Here is a 23,444-nt window from a genome sequence, read left to right on the forward strand (position 1 = left end):
TTTGAAATCCCAGAATAACAGTGGTAATTTAAAAAGAATAATTAAAAAGAATTAAACACCACAAAATCACAAAGTGGGAAATTTAGAGAACTAACCATACTATACAACTAACATGATGCTGCATACAACACCATTAGAGTGCTTGATGGAAAAATAACTTGGTAGCTAAAATATAATGCAGAGGTTGGCTACCCAGTTTAGCAGGAGTGGGCTGGTGTAAGATAAAGGGGTTGCTTAAGAATGGGTGGAGATCATGTAGTGTGATCTTTGCATCCACATGGCATCATAACCCTATTCGGTCCACTCTACCTTTTAGAGCAGATTTTTAAAAAATGAAGCTTCCTCCTGGAAGTGAGAGGAGACAGGAGGAGGCAAGTTGAGGAATTTTTGTCCCCCCCTTTTTTTTACAGTTCAGGAAGTCAAGTTCCTTTGCCAGGAACAGGGAAGTTGTGAAGAAAAGACCATAAATAAATGAATGAATGAATAAACAAACAAACAAACAAACAAACACCAACCCAACACCTTGTCTCCTCCTGTCTCCTTCTGCCTCCACAAGAAAGTCTTGTTTTAAAAAGAATTCTCTTAAAGATACAGTGCATCAGCACTGCCCTAGTTAGCTTCAAAAAAACCAAAAAACCTGCTTCTTCACTCTGCTTCAGAAGCAGAGAGAGGAAGTTCTTAATTTTCTAATTACCCCATATCATTAAGTGGTTAAATTGTCTGTATAAACCACTAATGATATGGGGAAATTGAAAACCAGGTGGCAAATTGAAGTAGGAAGCTTCTGTTTGCCAGCTTGTTTTGGTTCATTTCCAGTGATCACATGCTCTGGGAATGAACCAAAACAGAGTGATGCTACCCCCACCAAAAACAGTAGAAGCTCCTGATGGGCCAGAAAGTTGTGGGTAGGAAAACTCTGGGGGCAGACTGGTTCATTGCAGAAAACACATCATCTGATTGCTAGCTTTAAGAATGAACCAACCTGTCCCTGCAGTGGACCAAACAGCAAGCTAAATGCCCGTATCACCTTTCATAGATAACTTCAGGTTATATACAGTCTAACCTTAAATGTCTAAAGTTGTGACATTCAGAAAGTGCTCCGAAAGTTACACACTTTTATTGTTGGTTATATAATGCAGAATAAGTATATATTTTCATTCTTAAAATTGCTAATGGGGAACAGGAATATTTATATTTCAAGGGGCATTGTTGGGATCACTTAGTCAGCCGTTCCCTATTTGTTTAGTTGAGCCAGTCAAAGAAAGGTTTTTCCCTGTGCCTGATAGCCCACTGCATGTTTAGGGAGACACAAAAAATACGTACATCCCAGGAGACATAATAATGACCTCAAGTTACAGGAACCAGATTTGGGTTGAATTTCAGAAAAAAATATCCTATCTGTTAGAGAATATGGCACTGGAACCAGTTACCTCAGGAAGTGGTGAGTGTCCAACGCTGGAGGCATTCAAGAGAAAAATAGATAACCATCTGTCAAATATACTTTGCTTTTTATTCCTACATTAATCAGGAGGTTGGACTTGCTGGCCTTAAAGGCCCCTTCCAACTCCATTATTCTATGATTCTATGATGAATCTTTTTCATTTCTTTTCCAAGACTGCAAACCATAGAATATTTTCACAAATTCTTACACAGTAGGATAACCACACAATCCTCTAATTCTTTTTTCTAAAATGACAATTCAGGTTGTGCCTTTTGTTTTTTTTTTTGCTGTAACTGCTCTTAAAAGTCAAAAGGACAGTCAGAGACTGCTAAAGGATTTCTAATCTGCTTCAAAATGACCTTGTGAATATTTTTTGAATCTTTTTTGTTTGCTTTTTAAAAAAGCATGTCAGCAATTTATGTAACTTTTTTTCTTGAGCAGTTTACTTATTTATTAGAAATGATGGAGCAATCTCTCAGATGAAAGACCAAAAGCATAACTAAGTTTGTTCTTAATTCATCTAAGAACTGAAAGTAGTGTCAGCTGATTTCAATAAATTATTCTTAGTTTGTACCATGGCTTAAGGCAGAATTGAAAATGCCACTTTTGTTTATTATGCTTGTGCCCTGTTGCTCTTAGGCTCTGGCCAGCATGAGTTTGAATACCCAGCCTATTCTTAACCTAGAGAAGTTTCATGAAAGTCAGGAGATGCCACTACTTATGGGAAGACCTCAGAATGACCTGCAGTCCACACCTTCTACAGAATTCAACCCCCTGATCTATGGCAATGATGTAGATTCAGTTGATGTGGCTACTAGGTAAGTCTAAGCAATGCCATTTTCCTAAACTTCCAGACATGCTGGTAAGCCTGTTTTTATGTCCTGCAATAAAGATTATAACACATGCATTGCACATAGAAGGACCCAGATTTAATCCATGGCATCTCTTAAGAGCTAGGGTTAAAATCCTGCCTGAAACCTTCATAAGCTTCTTCCATTCAGTGTTGATCATACTGGCCAAAATAAACCAATTATCTGGCTTGTAGAAAGCATGTTCCTAGGTTGCTATGTTATGTTTAAATGAAAATCAAAACAAAGCTTTTAATTAGCTAATACGTACATAGAGATACTTAAACACTACATCTGGGGTTTGTTATCAATCTTTAACAATAGTTTCTGCTGACATTTTCCATAATGCTGAAATTTATGAACGTGAATGAATACACCATCTATGTATAGTTTCTACACAGTCTTTTCCTTTTTATGTATGGTGATCCTCTGAAATTCATCTGCTTTCTAGAAATCTTGATGCTTTGTACACAAGAGATTAACTGAAAGATAGAAGTTAGTTCAAGATTACACTTGTATGCTAGGCTTTACAGAGCGTTGCTACAAAGGCAGTGAACCTGTTTGCAAAATACATTTTTTTCATCATTAAAAAGTGGGCCACTCTCTTCTTTCAGGTCAGTAGTCACCTTGGTTTTCATAGAGAATGTTTTCATGTTATGTCTTTGGGACTGGAATCGATATGGTTGTGTAGAGGAGGCATTGTTCCACCTACTGTTCCATGAATATATTGTGCCCCTTACCTTTCTGTGCAGTTTTGGCTATATGCTCAAATCTTTATTTTTTTTTTAGGGTTGCCATGGTGAGATTCTTCAATTCACCAAATGTTCTGCAAGGATTCCAGATGCATACCCGTACACTTCGCCTCTTTCCCCGGCCAGTGGTTGCATTTCAGGCCAGTTCTTTCCTTGCCTCTCGACCAAAGCAGACAGCCTTTGCAGAAAAATTGTCCAAGACCCAGGCAGTGGAATATTTTGGAGAATGGTCGCTCAATCCCACAAATTATGCTTTCCAGAGAATTCACAACAGTAAGTCTTGCCCTTGTTCTTTCCTACTTCCTCCTGACTAATGCTGAATCTTCTAAGACAAAAGCATTGCCAGGAAACTAACTGCCTAGTATTCCTTACATTCCATTTGTTTTTCATAAGTACTTGTCTTCCCAATAAGATTCCTTTAGAAAGTCTAAGAAACAAGAACATTTCTCTGGATTGTTATCTTTTTGGTATTTTGCCTGGCTTTTAGCATGTAAATCTGTGTCACCTTTGACTCCATTTATATCCCAAATTGGTATCCCATTTGTTGCAAATGGTTTGAATGTATTTTCAAATTGGCCTTTTCTTGTTTCATCTGCAGACATGTTTGACCCAGCTCTGATTGGTGACAAGCCAAAGTGGTATGCTCATCAACTGCAGCCAATTCATTACCGTGTCTATGACAGCAATTCTCAGCTGGCTGAAGCACTGAGTGTCCCAGTAGAGAGAGAAACAGATTCTGATCCTACTGATGATAGGTTAGTGAGCACTATTGCTTTATGGAGCTTTTTCTCAGTAGCCTTTGAAATTATTTATATAGTGGACTCCTGGTTCGGGGGGGGGGAGGGTCCAATTGGACTGGCTACCTGAGGTGTCTTTGTTGCTGCAACCTACTTTGCTTCTGTCTTTTTTCCATTTTCTTCATTCTGTCAAAATGTTTCTTAGTGCAGTTTAAACCAACAGTAACTTTTTTCTTTTTCAAACTTATTTGTCCAAGTTAATACTTCGGTAAGGATTATGACAGTCTGCTAGAGCAGAGGTTGTTCATTTAATACTGTAGTACCTAAACTACTATAATATGTTATAGATGAGTTATTCCACATGACTGTTTCTCATTTGATTACCGATTTGTTCTCCTTATTTTTCTTGCAATGTTTTTGTCCTGCTGTTTCTATCACTTATAATGGTTTCACTCTCTCATTTGTGACAGTGGCAGTGACAGTGTGGACTATGATGACTCCAGTTCTTCATATTCATCCCTCGGTGACTTTGTTAGTGAAATGATGAAATGTGACATCAATGGTGATACTCCAAGTTAGTAAATTTAAGTCTTTAGTTCTATTAGCTCCAGAAATCTGCCTCTGTCTGACATAATTGCCGTGAAAGCCAGATTGATCACTTGGGTTAATAGTTATTGAGTTAGGATAGTATGTTGACTTTAGGTTCTTCTTCTTGTTGTTCTGTGCCATCAAGTTGGAAGTGACTTATAGTTTCCTTAACAGGGCTTTTAAGTTAAGTGAAATGTTTAAGGAGTATTTTTACCAGTTCCACTCCCCCAGTGTGTTTCCATGGCCTAGTGGGGATTTGAACCCGGGTCTCCTGAGTTATAGCCTGTCACACTATCCACCACACCACACTCACATTGCTCTAGTTTTAACAGCTTACACCACGTTGCTGAAATATATGTTTATTAGATGCATTTATATATATATTTATTTTTATATATATATTTATTTTTATTTTATTTTATTATTTTTTTATTTTTTATTTTTTTTATTTTTTATTGTTTTTTTTAAAATTTTATTTATATCCCGCCTATCTGGTCGTGTGAGGACCACTCTAGGCGGCTAGAGTGCGTGTGTGTGTATATTTTATACGCGCGCGCGCGCGCACACACACACACACACACACACACACACACACACACACACACACACACACACACACACACACACACACACACACACACACACACACACACACACACACACACACCATAGCAGATTTAAACAATGCAGCTAGGTTGGTAGAAGGGGACTATTCATTTTCCTTTCTTGGCAGTCCCTCTGGTTCCCTAAAAATGCTACACAGAAGACCCTATCAAATGGGGTATGCTGTGGTGCATCACTCTCTAACTTGATGGGATGAACCTTTCCACCACCTGCTGGCAGATTGTGGGTCCAACACACTAAATTCTTTGAAATGAAGAAAGACATAACAAAACAAAACAAAAAACACCCCAAAAGTAAATAAGACAGTTATGCTAAAGTGATAATAAAATAAAACCTAAAATTATTTTTTTTAAAAAAATATATAAAGATACCATTGGAAAGAGCAGCATGAAAAATAGCCAGGAAAAAAATATGTCTGAGTTTTAACCCCCCCGCCTTAAGGATTACAACAGCTAGGGCCAACCATATGTCTTTCATAGGGGGTTCCATATCTTCTAAGCTTTTAGTACCACTGAAAAGGCCCATTTACCCTCATAACTAGATGAGGGAAAATGGACCTAGATATCTTTGCTCGGTCTAATGGAAGTTGTAGGTAAAAAATACTTGGACATTTCTGCCCTTGGCAGAATTTCAGTTGATGTGTCAGCTGAAAGTGGTAAAGGGCACTCTGGTTTTCTGTTGCCACTGGTGCTTTCACAGATAGTGCTGAATGCAGACATGCCCTCATGATCCTGGTTCATGAGGAATAATGCAGTCTTATCCAACAGTGACCTCTGTCCAGATTAACTACTGCTTAGTCACAGTACTTCTATTTCATCTTGATTAATCTTGTGCCAGTTTACCATCTGCACCCCACAACTCTCACCAAGCTTGTGTTCAGGGGTTGCAAATCCTCTCTGGAATTAGTGGGAGGTAATCATGTAAAGCTGTCCACATTTCAGCCTAATATCCTCACATCCTGTAACAATATTACATTGACTGTAAATAGTACTAACAGAATGGGTGAGTGGGTCAGAATTGGGAGGAAATCTCTCAGTAGCACCTTCTGAGAATAATTTGCCAGGTGAGATTAGACCCCCCCCCCCCGTGCTCTCATAACACAGTGCATCCAGACAGTCCAGAAGGATTTATGTAGCTCCTATGAACTGAAGCAGTGTATGTATTCTGATATCTCTTTACAGATGTGGATCCACTAACTCATGCAGCTTTGGGTGATGCTAGTGAAGTGGAATTTGATGACATCCAGGGGTATTCGGGTGATATGGATGAACAGGCCCTGGACAGTGAGAATTCCCAAGACAACAACCAGCCTCGATCAAGTTCAAGCACTACAGCTAGTAGTAGCCCCAGCACTGTCATCCATGGGGTGAATCATGTGTGTAATGGGGCTATCGTACAAAAAAGTTCAAACACTGGGACTTTAGTGAAGCAAGAGTAGAGGATAATGGGATTTCTGCTAGGTTGACATTCATCACCATCAGGGTTTGCTTAGAGCATCATCTCTTCATTGTTTGTCCCACTGTGAAATCTACCACCTCTCTTCAGTCTGTGATTAGAGTGAAGTTTAAATTTAAGCAGCTTTAGGTTAGAAAGGCGTTGTTAGCTTTCAGCTCTTCATCTTAGAAGGGAAAGTGGTGTACATAAACTATGAAATAAGTACAGAAAAAAGCAGGTTTGGACATATACTAAGAGATAATAGTAATAAAAGAGTAATAAAAGATGTAGCTATGGTAAACATCTATCATATAGTTTATGTTTTTCTAACTAAAATCCCTGGATTTTCCCACATTCACGTATTTGCCTGACTAATAAGATCAAGAAAGCAAAGCAGAGAACAGAGAAGGAGAATTGTATAGACAGATTATGACTGAGATTATGATTTAAATGGGGACTTGTGAATATAAGTACTGTGAGAAAGATGTGGAGACTCTGTGTACACAAGGATATAGGCAGAAAGGTGATTTTTTCCCCTTCAAATAAGTGCTTATAAGTGCCTTAATGGAACTCATGGGACTAGTGATGAGTCATCATGATGGTGAATTTTTGTTAGAAATGTTAGGAAATGAGTTAACATATAGTACTATCGAAGTTTATTTTTAAAGGAAGGACTTGATATAACAAAGCAGATAAACTTATCAGTTAAATATTAGACTGGGGAACAACATTTCAGAGAGCTGATTCTGAATAATTTTCTGTGCATTGAACCAAATTTAACAAAAGAGTGTTGGGAAAAATTAGAATAATTTGACCTTAAAATTTTAAGATTCCCTTCGGCTGATCAATCATCAGATACTACAAGAACATGCATTTGTAAACTGTTCATTTCTTTTTATTTTACAGGAATCAGCTGACTCAGCAGAGATGGAAGAGAAGATGGTAGCTGGATTTTCAAATCACCTGCCCGCTTTGCCTTTACAACCAAACTTTCCAAAGATGGGTTTGGATCGTCGTGAATGTGAGAGTCCTTCAAACAGTTTGAACTGCAGTGAAGGAATGATGAAGAAGCGAGAGTACGATAACCCATACTTTGAACCGCAGTATGGGTTTCCAGCAGAGGAAGAGGAGGATGAACAGGAAGAAAGTTATACACCAAAGTTCAATCAGAACCTCAGTGGCAGCCGGTAAGAGATCTCTGAACAAGACTATAAAGCCACGCCAGAGTATTACTGAACCTGGTGCTTTGTGCTTAGAATTATCCATTTCCTCCAAAAAAATGTTTTGCAGTTTAGATAGCTTTGATCCCATCCTCCATCAGTCAGTGGTACACATAAAGAAAGCAACCATGTGAGTCTTCCTCACATGAAAACTAGCCAGTTGGGAAGGAAAGTAACAGTTGAATGTAAAAAATACATGCAGTTGGCCAGCACTTTCATGGTTTTGGTGTTCATAATGCAGAGCTTAGAAAGTTGTTTTTATGAGGAACGTATGGGAGAGCTTGCTGAAGCTTCCGTAACTAAATAGTGGTAGGGTGATGCTTCGACTTCAGCATGTCATTACATTTATTATTCTTAAAAGTAACTTCACAAGAGATGCCAAGACTGCTTATCACAACAGAATGGAATCATGTCACATTACTATATGTGAAGTGGTCCTTTATTCCCTTTATTGAGGAAGAGGACCAGAAAGATGTTCTTGAGGATGTTATTCTTCAGACTGCCAACTAATATTTAGAACTGAAAGCATTTTGCCTTGGTTCTCCTACTTGGTCCTCCCACTAATCTAACATAAAATTTTTGACTGATGTATCACCCTCCTGAACCATTCTGTGGCCCGACACAGACATGGCCATTACCAATATGAGATGATCCACAATTATCCTTGTAGTTTCTTGATACAGAATTATGTCAATATTGTAATATCTTTGTCTTGTTTTTAAAGGCCCTCGAAGCCCCTGCGCCCCAACAGTCTAAAGCTTGGAAATGACTCTGATGTGGAATCGGATTCCCATGCAAGTTCCCCAAATTCTACGATCTCTAACAACAGCAGTGAAGGTTTTGGGGGCATTATGTCATTTGCCAGTATGTATAATAATTTATTACATCCTGACTTAAACAGTAGGTGGAAAAGAGACTTATGATGATGGTGGGGGATCCAGACAAAGAAACATTTGACACCTCATATCTCAAAATTCTAAAGGTCACTGGTCAGACTGATGTTTACATCATGGCATTCACCCTCTGGCTCTAGCCTTTATTGTCTCAGCAGGAGAACAGCTAGTTTCTTCACTTTGCAGAGGGGAAATGTAAACCTTGGGAAGCACATAGTGGAAATGGTATCTGGAGACCAGGACAGGCAGCTGAACAGGCAAAATTGAAAGGGGAGGGTATGCATGGTGCCAAGAGCTGCTCAAGAAACCAGATGCGCCTAAAAGAAAAACTGTGTGAAAGCAAAGGGGCACTGGTTTACTCAGTACTAATAATATATTCTCTATGGCAGTGATCCCCAACCTTAGGCCTTCAGATGTTCTTGAACTACAACTCCCAGAATCCTTCACCACCACCTCTTCTGGCCAGGATTTCTGGGAGTTGAAGTCTAAGAACATCTGGAGGGCCAAGGTTGGGGACTACTGCTCTATGGCACTGAACAGTTACATTTTGCTTATAGGGGGCCAACTATGGCTTGTTGGAAAGCTTGTGATGAGATTATAGGGAAACCTATTGTTAAAAAGATTTTTTTAAATGACACTACAAAAGCTTTCTGTTAGTATTAGTAGTAATAAAGTTTTAAGCTCAACATTCCTCGGGACCAGGATGACAGAGGAAGAATCTCATTAGGTGCTCTTCCATGTTTTCTCTGGCTGGGATGATTTTCATATGCACAAGGAGCAGTGTGTTTGACATTGTGGCACCATTTTTATTACATGATTATTACTAGATTTGTGTTGTTACCTTTCTTTTTGATTTTTTTTTAAAAACTGATTGACTTTTTATTGTGTGTAGCCTTTGGGGCATTAGTTCCTGATTTTTTCTGTATTGCTTTAAAGAATTTTATTTTAAATGTTATTATTTTTATTAATTGTATCTATTTTGAATGATTTTCTGTAACTTTGTAGAACCATTAGATAGCAAGGTAGAATATAATTACATTAAATACATACATTCAGTGATCTGTATGGACTACATTTCTCAAGCAAACAGTTCTAATAGCAGGGCATTTGAGACATATTGTCACGAGTCTTTTTCCTCTATTGAAATGGTAAATTAGCCCAGGAATTTGACAAGGGAAGAATAAGGAGGTCTTGGTGGAAAAATTATTGTACTATTGTGAATGGCTGCACAAACTACAGAATTGTTAACATAGTATGCTAGGAAATAGGAAGTGCTGTTGACTTGCTCTTCTTATACTATGTGTGTTTAATGCACTTGAAACTCACCTTGCTTATCTTGCTTAGCCACGAAAATTAAATATGAGGTTTCAAAGTGTTATTGGATCTAGGATTGCTCCTAGATGTACAAGTGATAGCTGTGACTAGAATTTCTTTTGTACAGCAGAAATTGGTACATCAACTATTCCTCTTCCTAGAGAAGGCAGATTTTGGACAAACCCACATGTACTTATGGATCAAACTAGGCAACATACTCCATACATTTTAAAAAGAGATCCTCTCTGAAGCTATAAAGGATGCCATAGCATGTCATTTTCTTCATCTTCATATCTTGCATTTAATGTGCTTTGTTTTTTGATTGATCATTGGAAATGAAATGGGGCTTAGTTTGCATTAGGTTGAGGCATGCATCTCTGAGGAATCTCATTGCTGGAGGAGAAAAGGCTTAATTAGCGGGCATAAACATTCCCCTTAATGTCTAGTTTGATTGTGTCACATCAAGGTTGGACTATTTTAATAAGCTATATGTACAGCTTCCTTTGAAATGTGTTTGGAATCTTCAGCTAGTGCATAACACAGCAGCCCAAATTTAGTAAGGAGTCAACTTCTTTTGGAATACAGTATGTAACTCCATCATGGAACCAGCTGCATTGGCATTTTGTCTGTTTCCAGGTCTAATTGATAGCTGGTTATTGTCTTTACATTTTTCAGCTGCTTGAGGTCAGGTGCTTAAAGGGCTGTCTATTCCCAGATGATTCATTCAGTTTATCAGTTGAGGTACGGCTTCTTCTCTCATTGCTGCTGGAGAGTGCAAGTGCTAGAGACAAAAGAGAAGGCCCTTTTTATTAAAGTATTCATGCTAAAATGTCATGGAAGAGCCATCTCACTCTAGATATGTAATGATTTTTTTAGACATTAGGGAAAAATCTTTTTTCTTTCAGCAGGTATATGACATCACCATCTCCTTGATTCATTTATGGTTTGGCTTTGCTAAAGATGAATTTTATCTGCTCTGCTGCTTTATTAATTTATTATATGACATTTCACGAGTTGTAATTGTTATCTACCTTGGATATCTCAAAAATTAGACGAAATGGTAGGATATAAATATTTTAAATGAAGTCAATGTACTTATTTTATTAAATAAAAATATGAGGTGAAAAAGCAAGAAAGCAGAAATCTCTTTTCTGATTATGGTGCTTGCTTTATGTGAAAACCCTCCAATGATGCTTCCCATCCAGCCCTATTTGATGAGTGTATTCTTAATAATTTGCTCTTCAAATCTAATGACCCATTTAAAGTCATGTCTGATTTGGTCCTGTTCAGATGTAAATAGGAGAGTAGATTACTGAATGAGGTTAAGGGGATTATTGGATTACTTGATAAATTTTCTTTCTGTTATAGGTAGCCTATACAAGAACCACAGCACAAGCTTTAGTCTGTCTAATTTAGCACTTCCAACCAAAGCTGGGAGAGACAAAAACACTCCATTTCCCAGCCTGAAAGGTAATAATTTTTCCTTGTCTGTTACTGCTTTCAGAATCCTTTTGATTGCCAAGCAGTCACAGAATCACCCCAAAGACAACATTTGGGGAAACAATGCTCTTTAGAAAGAGAGACTGCTTGTGGCCAATGCTTTGCATTTCTTTAACAGATTTTTCAGAAGTCACTGTTAGTCACTATTAGTGTGTTGAAGGGGAAAAAATACTTTCCCTATCAGTAATGATTTGCTCTAAGAAATACACTTTTGTAGAAGGAGATTCTTGACCTATAAAAAGGATGCAAATTCTTAATGCTGTAGACAAATTTAAGCTTTATAACTCCATGTGGAAGTTTCTGAGGAGTTCCTTTACTGGCAGTGTCCTCTATCAGCCATTTTCATTTGAAGGGGGGCACAGACTGGAAACAGTTCTTCACACACCATCATATATGGTTCATTATACAACTTATAGAATCTTGATTCAGCCTATATTTGTTTCATATTGAGTTTATGACTGTGACAAAAAAGGTTGATAATGGCTGATCTGTATAATAAGCATAGTATTCAACATCCAGGTACATGCAACCTGGCACACAGACGTTGTCTGCAGTTGGGAAGGTCTGCTAATACAGAACTCATAAAGATTAAGTCCACAGAGTGCTTTTGTTGGAGAGGGTATTTTGTGTCTTTGCCAGATAGAGAAATTAACTTGAAAAGATTCCTTTACCCTGGGGCAATAGAGTTAGTCAAGTGAGATTTTTTTTTTACATTAGTGACTATGCAGGAGAGGTTACAGAGATTACCATTGCACTAGGTTACAGTTGGTTTTAGAGAATGTTACTGCTGAAGGAAACTGCTGTACCATTGTTTGTTTTTGCATTGGAACCTTTCATTTGCTTAACCAGAAGACTGCTTTGTTTATTTCTTCAATTCATATATATAATTAGAAAAATATTATTTTTCTTTTTAACAAGTCAATTTATTTACTTTTTTCTCCCTCTCCATTTTCATCGGTAAAGATTACTTTAATCTGGAAGTGGGAAGGGATGTGGATGAAGGTTGGTATGATGTTTGCTGACCTTTGACCTTTTAGTAATAAAGGCCAAAAGTTGGTTTTGTGTTCCTGCATTGAACTTTGCTTTGGATAGAATGATTTTTCCCCCTGGGTGTGTGTGTTTATGTGTTTTTTTTTAAAAAAAGAGAGAAGGAATGTGAATAGTTGATGAAGACTCTACATTGGTCTGTCTGGACCAATGATCAAATATTTCCATTTGATCACATTCCTATATTTATGCAGAGATCATCCTGTTAGCTAAACCTATTATTGGTAACAGACATTGGGAGAAAACAGTGATGGGTGTTTCTATTTCTTTTTCACGCTTTGTGTTTCATTGTCTGCAGTTTATACTCATTTCTTGATTACTTTTTCCCATGTGGCTTCTGCAGGTTTCCAAATCAGAATAAAATGTCCTTTTATTAGTAGTTCTGTTTCTTTCATAGATAAAGATTTACAAACAAACCAACTTGTTGGGTATATCTATTGAAGAGCGTGGTAGTTGTCAAGGATGTTGCGATGGTAGACATTTTTGAATACAAGTTAGCTATTGATATTCTTAGTATTTTAATTTTATAGTACATGATGATTATAATACAAGAAGCTTGTCACTGTTTCATTACTTTTTCCATTTTTTCTTATGATTTAATTTAATTCACTTTCCATCATGTTCTAAAAGGACATAGATTTTTCTTTTTTGCAAAGACTATGTAAAATAGAAGTATTAATTCCAAGGATGCAAGAAACATTATTCAGATGAGGTTTATTGTAGCAATTGAGCCAGTGTGATGTAGTGATTAGACTGTTAGAATATGACTCAGGAGAGCTGTATTCAAATCCTCACTTAGCTATGAAATACTGTGAGTGACTTTGGCCTGCCTGCCTGACTTACCTAAGAGATTGTTATGAACATTATACAGGAAGAGGGAGAACCATGTGTGCCACTTCAAGGTCATAGTATAATTGTAACAAATATATAATAATGATTAAAATACCATTAATATCAATTCAGGCCACCTCGGAGCTGCTAATCTTTTAATTGTAATGAAGTTTCTGAAAGATCCTTACAACTGATGGTTCTGAGGCAGGTAATCAAGGACTGGGTGGGACTGAGAAATTTGTAGCTCTCATAAAGAACTATGCTGTTTAAGGATTATTATTTTCAGACTATGAATGTCAACCAGTTTGTTTACAAGTGTGCTTCTAGAAAGTATTAGAATTTTTTTTTTTGCATTCTGGTTTAGTACAGTTAATATCAAGTCCAAAGAGCAGTGCTGATAACTGTGCTAATCACTGATGATATACAGATCAAGAACATACAGCATCTGGCCAGGTAGGCCTATGAAAAACAGGAATTACAGTGAAGCTCCACCCTATCCCACTGGAAGCTACCTCTTTGTTGACTTACTGCTTCTTCTCCGTCTTGGGTTATTGTACAGCTCTTAGCCCAGCCACAAAGGAAATTAGATTAGCCTAATATATTTATTTCCCTCCTTTAAGCCAGGACTGATTTTTAGAGGGAAGGGATTAATTAACTAGCTAATTAAATATAGAAATGGTGGTGATTTTGCCGTACACTACTAATTGTTTATTTTGTGTCCCAGTATTTGGGCTAAATACTATAATGGAGATTATTACTGAAGCTGGGCCAGTAAGCAATGAAGGTGGGTTCCTTGCATCATGAGCTGTGCATGACATACCAACTCCCAGCAAGCATCCTTGTGCCTGCCTCCTGGGCAGTTTTTCCACTGGTAACCAATACCGTATGATTTCTTCTGGTCACACTTCCATTACATGTTATGCTTTCCCATATGATGTATAAACAGAAGATGGTTCTTGTGGCAGAAATGCATGCAGAGCAGCAAAGCTTCTCCTGCTTCTCATCTTCTGCTCTTGTTACCATCTTCTTTTTTTGTTTCTGCTTCATTCCCATTACTGTTTTCTGCCGATGTATGATGCAATAATACAAATATGCCGCTGCTTTTAAAGTTTATTCGTACGTCCTTTTAATTAGAGTGTTAGCTGATGTGTGTCTTATTGGTGCTGCTCATGGAATTGTATGTCTCTTCCAGTAAATGTTCCCTTATTCTGCCTCTCCTTTATGTAGGAAACAGACGTGCACTTGTTGATCAGAAGTCATCTGTTATAAAACACAGCCCAACAGTGAAAAGGGAGTCTCCTTCACCACAGGGACGAACCAGTAATTCCAGGTGAAATGTACAACACACTTCTTTACCAGTGGTTCAAAGGCATGAACAAGTGATACATTTATTGGGCCACTAAAAACCAAACAAACAGCTAGCTTTCAACTTAAATCTGTCTTCTTTTAGCTGTGCACCAAATTATTATGGGCAGTGCATATATATGAGAGTTCAAAAAAAATTGTGGCAGTTGTCTTTACCCATGTGGTTCTCAAAGGTGAATTCGAAAACCATGACTCCAAACAACATTGGGGGGTGAGGTTTCAAACTCCACCCCTGCTAGCCATTGGTTGGATTTCACCTCCTAAATTCTTAAACAAAGGATTGCCAAATAATTTGCATTACCCCCATCACATTGCCTTTTATTGAAACTCAAAGTTCCTATTTGGCCAGGGAAAAGGTTAATATACATCTGTGGCAAACCTCCATCTGAGAGTTGAGAATAAAACTTGGTCTACTCACTGAGTAAAGCAAAATGAAGCCAAGTTAAAGTCAAATTACCTAGAAGTTGGGAGCAGAGGTAGTCTTCAGTTTACCGGTCTGTTTGGTGCTAACATCAGATGGGGCAGCTTTCTAAAGGAAGGCACAGGCTTGAGTTTGCAAGAGCTGAGCAGGGCTTTTGAGGACAAGGCATCTTGGATATTGCTCATTCAGGGTTTCCATAAGTCAGAGGCAACTTGATGGCACATAACAACACCTACTGCTGCTTAACATACAGTTCCAGTGCAAAATTGCTACACCAGATGAAAATATCTAAAGTACATTTTGCACACAAAGAGGAATGTGAGCTCAATGTCTTCTTGAAATACATACATAGAGAACTATGGAGGGCAAACTGAAGTTTGTATTGTGTCCTTATGCATACGGTCTAAGAATATCCCAGGAAACGTAATGAGAGCAAAACCCCAGAACTCCTCTTCATCTTAAATAGCTGGAGTAAGTTTGCCAAAATTTGTGGATAATAGTTCTCCTCTAATGCACTTGCTTCATTTAGTGAAAATCAGCAGTTCTTGAAAGAAGTGGTACACAATGTCTTAGATGGGCAAGGAGTTGGCTGGTTTCACATGAAGAGAGTCCGTCGTCTCCTAGAGAGTGAACAACTCCGTGTATTTGTATTAAGCAAACTTAATCGCACCGTACAGTCAGAGGAGGATGTGCGACAGGATGTGGTTCAGGATGTGGTAAGTTTTTTTTCTGTGTGCCTTTTTCCCTATGATTTTTATAGTGTATTTCTATAGCAAATTGTCCCAAGTTGGCTTAAAGTAAAATTACTTTTATAAGTTCAGACATGAATGATTGAATCCAAGTCTGATTTTTTGAGATAATGGTACAACTAGCATACAAGATGTAAATGGTAAAAGGTACTCTGGCGCCCTGCGTCTGGGAGGACCAGTAGATCCAAGAGTACTCTTAGAGGGCAGTGCTCTGATTGGTAGGTAGGTAGGAAGGAACCAAGGCACCAGCCAGCCAGCCAGCCAACCAAGGCCTGTGGCAGTAATTTGATCCTCAGACCCACTAAAACTATCTGCCTTGCTATAGAGAGTACTGAATTTAATGGAACAGTAGTATGTCTTAGAACAGGGCAGTTTCCTTTTTTCGCAAAGTTACAGAAAACATCGTCAAGTTACAGAAAAATAGCTAGAATAGAATGAATGGATTTTTGAGAGGGAAATTATTAATCTGGAATAGGCTTTTAATGTGGTATGATATACCAGATGGGCGGGATATAAATCAATCAAACAAACAAACAAACAAATAAATAGTTGTTGCGGGTTTTGCGGGCTTCTTGGCCGTGTTCTGAAGGTGGTTTTTCCTAACGTTTCGCCAGTCTCTGTGGCCGGCATCTTCAGAGGACAGCAAACTGTCCTGTCCTCTGAAGATGCCGGCCACAGAGACTGGTGAAACGTTAGGAAAAACCACCTTCAGAACACGGCCAAGAAGCCCGAAAAACCTGCAACAACCATTAGATCCCAGCCGTGAAAGCCTTCGCGAATACAAATAAATAAATAAATAAATAAATAAATAAATAAATAAACAAACAAACAAACAAACAAACAAACAAACAAACAAACAAATAAATAAATAAATAAATAAATATCTTTACCCTTGTGGTTCCTTTCATTCCAGGAGATAAACCGCAAGGTCTATAAAGGGATGCTGGATTTGCTGAAATGCACTGTATCAAGCCTTGAACAGTCATATGCAAATGCAGGACTTGGGGGCATGGCTAGTGTATTTGGCCTGCTGGAGATAGCTCATACTCACTACTACAACAAAGGTAAGAGAATATGAAAAATATGTTGATTGCATAAAATAAATGACAGAATATTGATGAAAAACTATTGATTACAGAGCTAAATCATGCTTTACTTGTAAAATAACCAATAATGGCATTTAAAAATATCAAAACATCACTGACATTGTGACTAAGTACTGAAATATGATCACTAAGATAAAGAACAAATATTTGTTTTTATTGACTAAATATAAAATGTGGTATATGAGATTCCTTGTAGTATTGCATCTGGGGCTGCTGTGAAAGAGCATCAGCCCCAGAAGTAGGTGTCTTCTACTTTAGCATGCTTTTAAAATTATTTTGGAGCTTCACTTAAGAAAAAGAACATACATGGTTATTATTTATTTATGTAATAGTAAATAACTACTGTATAGAAATAAGAAAAACTTTGGAAATATAAAGGTATAAGAATGCAACTGTAATTGAACAAGTACTAAGAGTTGCATAGAAACATGATTGATTTTTCAATTCACTCATCCTACAAAGAATGCAGTTTTTTGTTTCCTTGCAGGAAGCTTCATCCCACATGCCTAATTAAGTTTGTAGAGGCTCCAAACTGGCTCAGAGGGACACAGCATCCAAATCTTTTCCCCACCTTTCTGAAGTCTCTCCTGTGGGAGCGGGGAGGGGGGCGGAGAGGAATCCCTGTTCTTTGGATCAGTGATCACAAATAACAGTTAGGATTGTTATTAATAATCCTGTGCATTTTGCCTCCCAGAAGGGAGAGCAGCTTGCAAAACCTGCTGCTTTTACCTGGCATGTGCAAGCACTAAAGTGAAAGCACTTTATTCCTCTTTGTTGTCCACACAAGGAAGAGGAAAGTACAGCAAAAGTGTATGCTGTGAGTCAGCATTTGTAAGGAGAATACTCCTACCATGTTTCCCCGAAAATAAGGCAGGGTCTTATATTAATATTTGCCCCAAAAACGCATTAGGGCTCATTGTCAGGTGATGTTTTATTTTTTCCCATGTACAATAATCTACATTTATTCAAATACAGTCATGTCATCTTCTTCTGGTTGCTGCACAAGGGTGGAGGGAGGAGTATCACTTAACAGGCTTATTTTTGGGGTAGGGCTTATGTTACAAGCATCCTGAAAAATCATACTAGGGCTTATTTTCAGGGTTTTAAAATGTTTATTTTATTTTATTTTCATTTTCTATTTTCGGGGAAACAGGGTACATGAGCATTCTGTTCTTAAATATACACACAAGAAGATCCGGCCTCTTAAAAAAATAAGCAGCAACACTTAAAAAAAAAACACCTTTAACAGTTTCCTAAAATTGAAGAAAATGGAAGAGTGTCTCATAAGCACTACCTAATAAACACATATGACATAGAGGCCTTCCCTTCTGTCAATACCTAATTTATCCATTGCCATATCTTGTTGTATTAATGTTGTTGTGCTATTTTATATTGTTATTATTTGTACTGTTAGCCGCCCACAGTAGACTTCGGTCTGGATGGGCAGGAAATAAATAAATAAATAAATAAATAAATAAATAAATAAATAAATAAATAAATAAATAAATAAATAAATAAATAAATAAATATTGGGGGTAGGGCTTATATTACAAGCATCCTGAAAAATCATACTAGGGCTTATTTTCAGGTTAGGTTTTACTTTCGGGTAAACAGGGTACTACTACTTTCTTCTTCCCAAAGCAAGGAATGAGAGCAAGGAATAAACCTGAGCTTCTGGTTGAGGTGCCCAGTGGAAAAGCTCTGTGTGGTGTCTCATCCTCAGTGCCATCTCAGCATAGCCACTCACACTGACCTTCCCCAGGGTTCAGGGTGATGTACACATGCTCCCAGATGTTCCCCACTTCTGTTGTAAACAGTTTTTCAAAGCAAAGTGAGCTACATTTTTTTCTCAGTGCTAAATAGATATAACACTGTAACTTTATTTGAGTACTCATCCATTTATAGCATTTACACATCCGTAGAAACTGTGTCTTAAATAAATTGTTGCATCTTAATATGCTTTCCAACAATTGTGGAAGTCTGTTGTTTGTGGGGTTTGCATAAGCATCAAATGTTTGGTTGAAATACTAAAGCAGCTCTAGCATCAAATTAAGAAATGGGCCACATTGTGATAATGAATAAAAGAACACAAGAAATGCCTTGCTTGATCAAAAAGTATCCATTTACTATAGATCAGGATCTTGTATTTAATGGTGGCCAGCCATTTGTCTCTACTTTGCAAAACCAAATGAATGCATCAACACTCCCACATGTTACCAACACCTGAGATTCAGAGGTTTATTACTTCTGAATTTAGATACCATGATTACTAGCTGTCAATACCTATCAATGAATTCCTTTTACTCCTTTAAAAAAACTATTTTAGAGAGTGACAGTGGAAGCTAACTGCATTATGTGAAATACTATTTCTGTCCATCCCTGAACATACCACCAACTAAATTGCCTTGAGGTGATCCCAAGTTCTCATATAAACATTTTTGTCTGTCTTTATGTATGTCTAGTGCTTTGAAAATAAAATCCTCAATGTTCAATCAGGTTTTTTTTCTTGGCCCTTTTGTTAGGGACGAAAGTTCCTAAAATAATAGAAAATAATTCCCCTTATTTTACTTTTTAATCTATTCCAGTTTTAAGACAAACCAATAACAATTTAAGAACAAATTGGTCCATACATAAACAATGAGTTGTCAGATTATGGAACCATAAATTGGTCAATATCTTGTTCTGTGAATTATGGCTGATTAAGGATAGTGACATCACTGGAAGATTTTTGAGTAATAAAAGTATTCCTGTTTCCATCCTAGAGATCCCATAGCTTGTATGCTATGAGACTGATTACAGGTGAGCAAGATAAGTTGTAGGATAGAAGTAGGAACTCTTTAATTACAGAAAACCTCCCTCTGCCAGTGATACTATTCTCTTTGAACATGTGTAATTTAGAGAATAGGATTTTGGCTATTTAAAGTCAAAGCTCTAGAAAGCAAATGTGATAGATGAAAGCAAATTGCAAAAGGCCGTTCCCTGCTGTTGAAAATATATCAAGCTTGGTACCTGGCAGCCCTTCCGGAAACTGGAGTGACATAGACAGAAAGGCCTTATCACAGATCATTGTTCCTTTCACCTTGGATGGGAAGGGCCTTGGAAATGATTTTGAGACTGATCTTAGTACCTAGGCATTTTTGTTTTGGAGGCGGCGGTCATGAATTGAGTTGATGCCATGTCCTGAGACCAAGAGTGAACAGTTTGTGGCCTTTCAAATGTTGTTAGGTTGACCCTTCCATTTGCTGACACAGAATAGTTGTTGATGAGGAGTGGCAGGATTTGCACTCACAGCAATGTCTGGAGGTCCATGAGTTGGTATTTCCCCTTAGATCCTGCCTCTGTACTGTTCTCAAATTGATGATGAGACCTAAACTTTTTTTAATTATATACACAAATGACTAACAGTATCTGTCCAATCTTTTTTTTCTCTGCATCTGCCCGATGTCCTGTTTCCCTTTTCTGACTGACTGTAGTATGTCTGTGTAGTTTTTTTCCCCTTTCTCTTTTTTGGATGCTTATTTCTCTCTCTCCTCCTTTCCTTTAAAGAGCCAGAAAAAAGAAAAAGAAGCCCAACAGATGGAGCAATCACTCCGGTTGGCAAGGACCCTATTTTAGCCATGAGGGTGGAATCGAAGCCCAAGGTGCACCTGCCAGTACCCCAGCTCATGCCACGGGCCCCAAACCCTGCAGGGAAAGGGCCCAGGGAGTTTGACACAAGGAGTCTAAAAGAGGAAAATTTTGTAGCTTCTATTGGTGTGTATTTATATTTATGTGGAATGCAGGAAAGTGGTTGTGCACTGGCATTAGAATCTATTTGCATCCTTCCCACTGAAACATTTCCCCCTTCATTGCTACAGCAATGCGCTTCATTATCACAAAGGCTACAAAGACTAGTTACATATGCTTGTTTCACATCCTGAAGAAGGGTTAGGTAGATGTATGTTACAATACTATCTTTTAAATATATGATCATACTGATAAAGACTGTCATATTATGCTGACACACTGAACTTTAATTATTGTCTAATTCAATAAGGATTACTACAAATTGAGCTAATAAATAATTCAGGCTGTAATAGCCTGAATTATTTATTCACACTTTTTGTGAGTACTTGCATAGAGGTTGATCACAAAATCAAATTACTGTTGAAGTTTTTTTATAACCGCACAGAGTTCTTGCAATATACTCCCAAGTAGTTATGTGTAGGACTGCAATTCTGTTTATATATCTTAAACATTAGCCAACAAACCTGCACAAATTATTGCTTCGCCATAGATAATTTATTTTTCCTTTTTCAGAAAAATCTATTAGAATGAATATTGGAAGCATAGCTATGTTTTCCTACATATTGTAAGTTTCTAAGAAAAAAAAAAATAAGTGCCCAGTTTGGTGGAGTGGACAGAGTGATGGACTAGGAATCTGGAGACCAGGGTTCAAATCCCCATTTAGCCAAAGAAACTCACTGGGGGAATAGAACTGGTAAAACCACTCCTTAAATATTTCACTTACCTTGAAGGCTCTGTTAGGATCACTATAAGTTGGTTCCCATTTGACAAGACACAACTAACTAGTTATGAAAAAAAAATCTAGACACTTGTATTGACATAACCAATGTTGGATCTGGTTAATACCTAGTTTTGCAAGGGCTAGAGTTATTGCATTAGCAGGGGAGAAATAGTTTAAATGTGTCAATTAAAAGAAAAATTTTAAATTATCCTCTGTGCACAAGTTCCATTATTTGAACTTGATGGACTGGAGTCTGAGTGTTCCTAGTCATTCAAGGGCTAGAAGAAAACAATGTTTTAGAGCAGTGGTGTCCAACCTTGGCCCTCCAGATGTTCTTCGACTTCAACTGCCAGAAATCCTAGCCAGCAGAGGTGGTGGTGAAGGCTTCTGGGAGCTGTAGTCATCTGGAGGGCCAAGGTTGGACACCGTTTCAGAGGTTTGTAGAAGAAATTGTCATCCAGATGCGGGGATAAAGGAGGGAAATTGTCTAATGTTATGAGGTTATTTAGAGATGAAAAGAGCACTCACTGCACACCTAACTTGTCAGATTAATTTCTGAAACATTATTCTCTGCACACACACCAGACATTGGCCATGGTTTGAGATGAGTTCCATTTTAAAAGTTTATGCTAATCATCAGCATGCCGGTTTATTATGTGGCATTGTTAGTCAATAGGTGGAGTGCCATGGGGCATCCAAGGCTGTAGCATTGCAGAAGTTGAACAATCAGCCAGACTGCATATCTGTATAGCAGCAATTAGAATTCTGTTGGGAATGGGGAGAGTACAGCCATTTTATGATTAGCATCCCCCCCCCGAGGGATCTTATTTGTGGGTCTGAACATTCATGGTTATTGCTATTGAGAAAACACATTCCAATTAATGTTGCTGCTGTTAAAGTTAGGAAATTCAGTATAGCTAGCAAATGTCCACCATGCCGTTCCCAGTATTTATTGTTCTTCCAGGTAATACAAAATGGGAAAAAATAAATTGTTTTCAGATATGTTATAATTAGCTTTCTTTCCTCATTATGGCATTGCAGAAACCCCAGCCTCTTATTCCTCCAGCAAGTTCTGAATCAATTTCCTGTCCCATTTCTATCTGTGCTTTTCCATGCTCTGCCTCCATTGCAGAATATTACAAAGTGATTCTGAACACCACACTTCATCTTCCTTTTGAAACCTATCTTATAGCACCCGCAACTTCTGCCTTCCTCAGTGAGGAGGAGAAATGAACTGCGCAGTTCATACTGAGATTTCCAGCAAGATTATTTGAAATTCTGCCACTGGGCCACTAGGCCAGCACCTGGAAGAACATACAAGTTTTCTGGTAGAAGAAGGAAAACATCTTAAAAATCTGACGTGCCTTGTGGGTTTGCTGAGTGGCTAGCCTTTTTTTTTCTCCCAGAATGTTTAGATTCTCAACAAACTTTGTCTCAAGTAGAGAGCTTTATCTTGGAAAATCCTCTCCATCATTGCAGGAAGAGCACTGTAAACTTATTGATGGTTTTGTAGGCAGCATTAGAACAGAATAGCATATCTCTGTTTTTTAAAAAATATATATTTATTTATTGTCGTAAAAGGACTCAGAGATGGATATATTCAACACCACCGAAAGCTAGGAGAGCAGTGTAAATAAAGAGCAGTGGCTATGTAAGGCATTGGTCCAGAAATAAATGGTTTACATTTAAGGATTCCTTTAGAGTTGTTAAAAATGTGTCTTAGGTTTTGAATTGAAAATATTGGGGAAGAGAGAGGAAGCAATGTACTAGAAAGAAGTGTGACATTATATATTTTTGTGGTAGCATTATTAAGTAGTTTTAAAAGTTTGGTCTAAGGACCCTGAATACATTTTTTAATCTGTCACTTCTGTCAAGTCAGATGAGATCAGGTAGGTGAATCTCATCTGGGTGTCTGTTTCTCAGCTAGATAATTGTTTACATTTTTCAGCTACTTATTTGTATACATTGGTTCTTCTTTAAATCTTGTGAATGAAGCTGCGCGTTTCTATCCTTGGTGTGACTGAAGAAGTCATTAATTCTTTACATGATGGTTTTCATTAATCTCTG

The 23,444-nt window shown here is 37.7% G+C and overlaps 1 protein-coding gene across 50 annotated transcripts in view; it reads left to right on the forward strand.

The window, feature by feature from the left end:
* Positions 1-23,444, forward strand: part of MADD (MAP kinase activating death domain) — a 112,936-nt gene that overhangs the window by 39,141 nt on the left and 50,351 nt on the right. For 22 of the 50 annotated variants that reach the window (XM_072986057.2, XM_078389988.1, XM_072986060.2 and 19 more), the window contains 11 exons: positions 2,081-2,259; positions 3,079-3,314; positions 3,640-3,796; positions 4,249-4,352; positions 6,172-6,365; positions 7,331-7,611; positions 8,369-8,508; positions 14,457-14,559; positions 15,545-15,731; positions 16,678-16,828; positions 20,417-20,623. In XM_072986057.2, the coding sequence (XP_072842158.2) occupies positions 2,081-2,259; positions 3,079-3,314; positions 3,640-3,796; positions 4,249-4,352; positions 6,172-6,365; positions 7,331-7,611; positions 8,369-8,508; positions 14,457-14,559; positions 15,545-15,731; positions 16,678-16,828; positions 20,417-20,623 (1,939 nt within the window). Of the gene's footprint in view, positions 1-2,080; positions 2,260-3,078; positions 3,315-3,639; positions 3,797-4,248; positions 4,353-6,171; positions 6,366-7,330; positions 7,612-8,368; positions 8,509-11,219; positions 11,322-12,314; positions 12,354-14,456; positions 14,560-15,544; positions 15,732-16,677; positions 16,829-20,416; positions 20,624-23,444 lie in introns of all 50 variants that reach the window. The other 28 variants (XM_072986036.2, XM_078389969.1, XM_072986038.2 and 25 more) reach the window with 5 other exon arrangements.

This window comes from Pogona vitticeps, chromosome 1 (assembly GCF_051106095.1).
Source record: "Pogona vitticeps strain Pit_001003342236 chromosome 1, PviZW2.1, whole genome shotgun sequence".
In the NCBI taxonomy this organism is placed as follows: domain Eukaryota; kingdom Metazoa; phylum Chordata; class Lepidosauria; order Squamata; family Agamidae; genus Pogona; species Pogona vitticeps.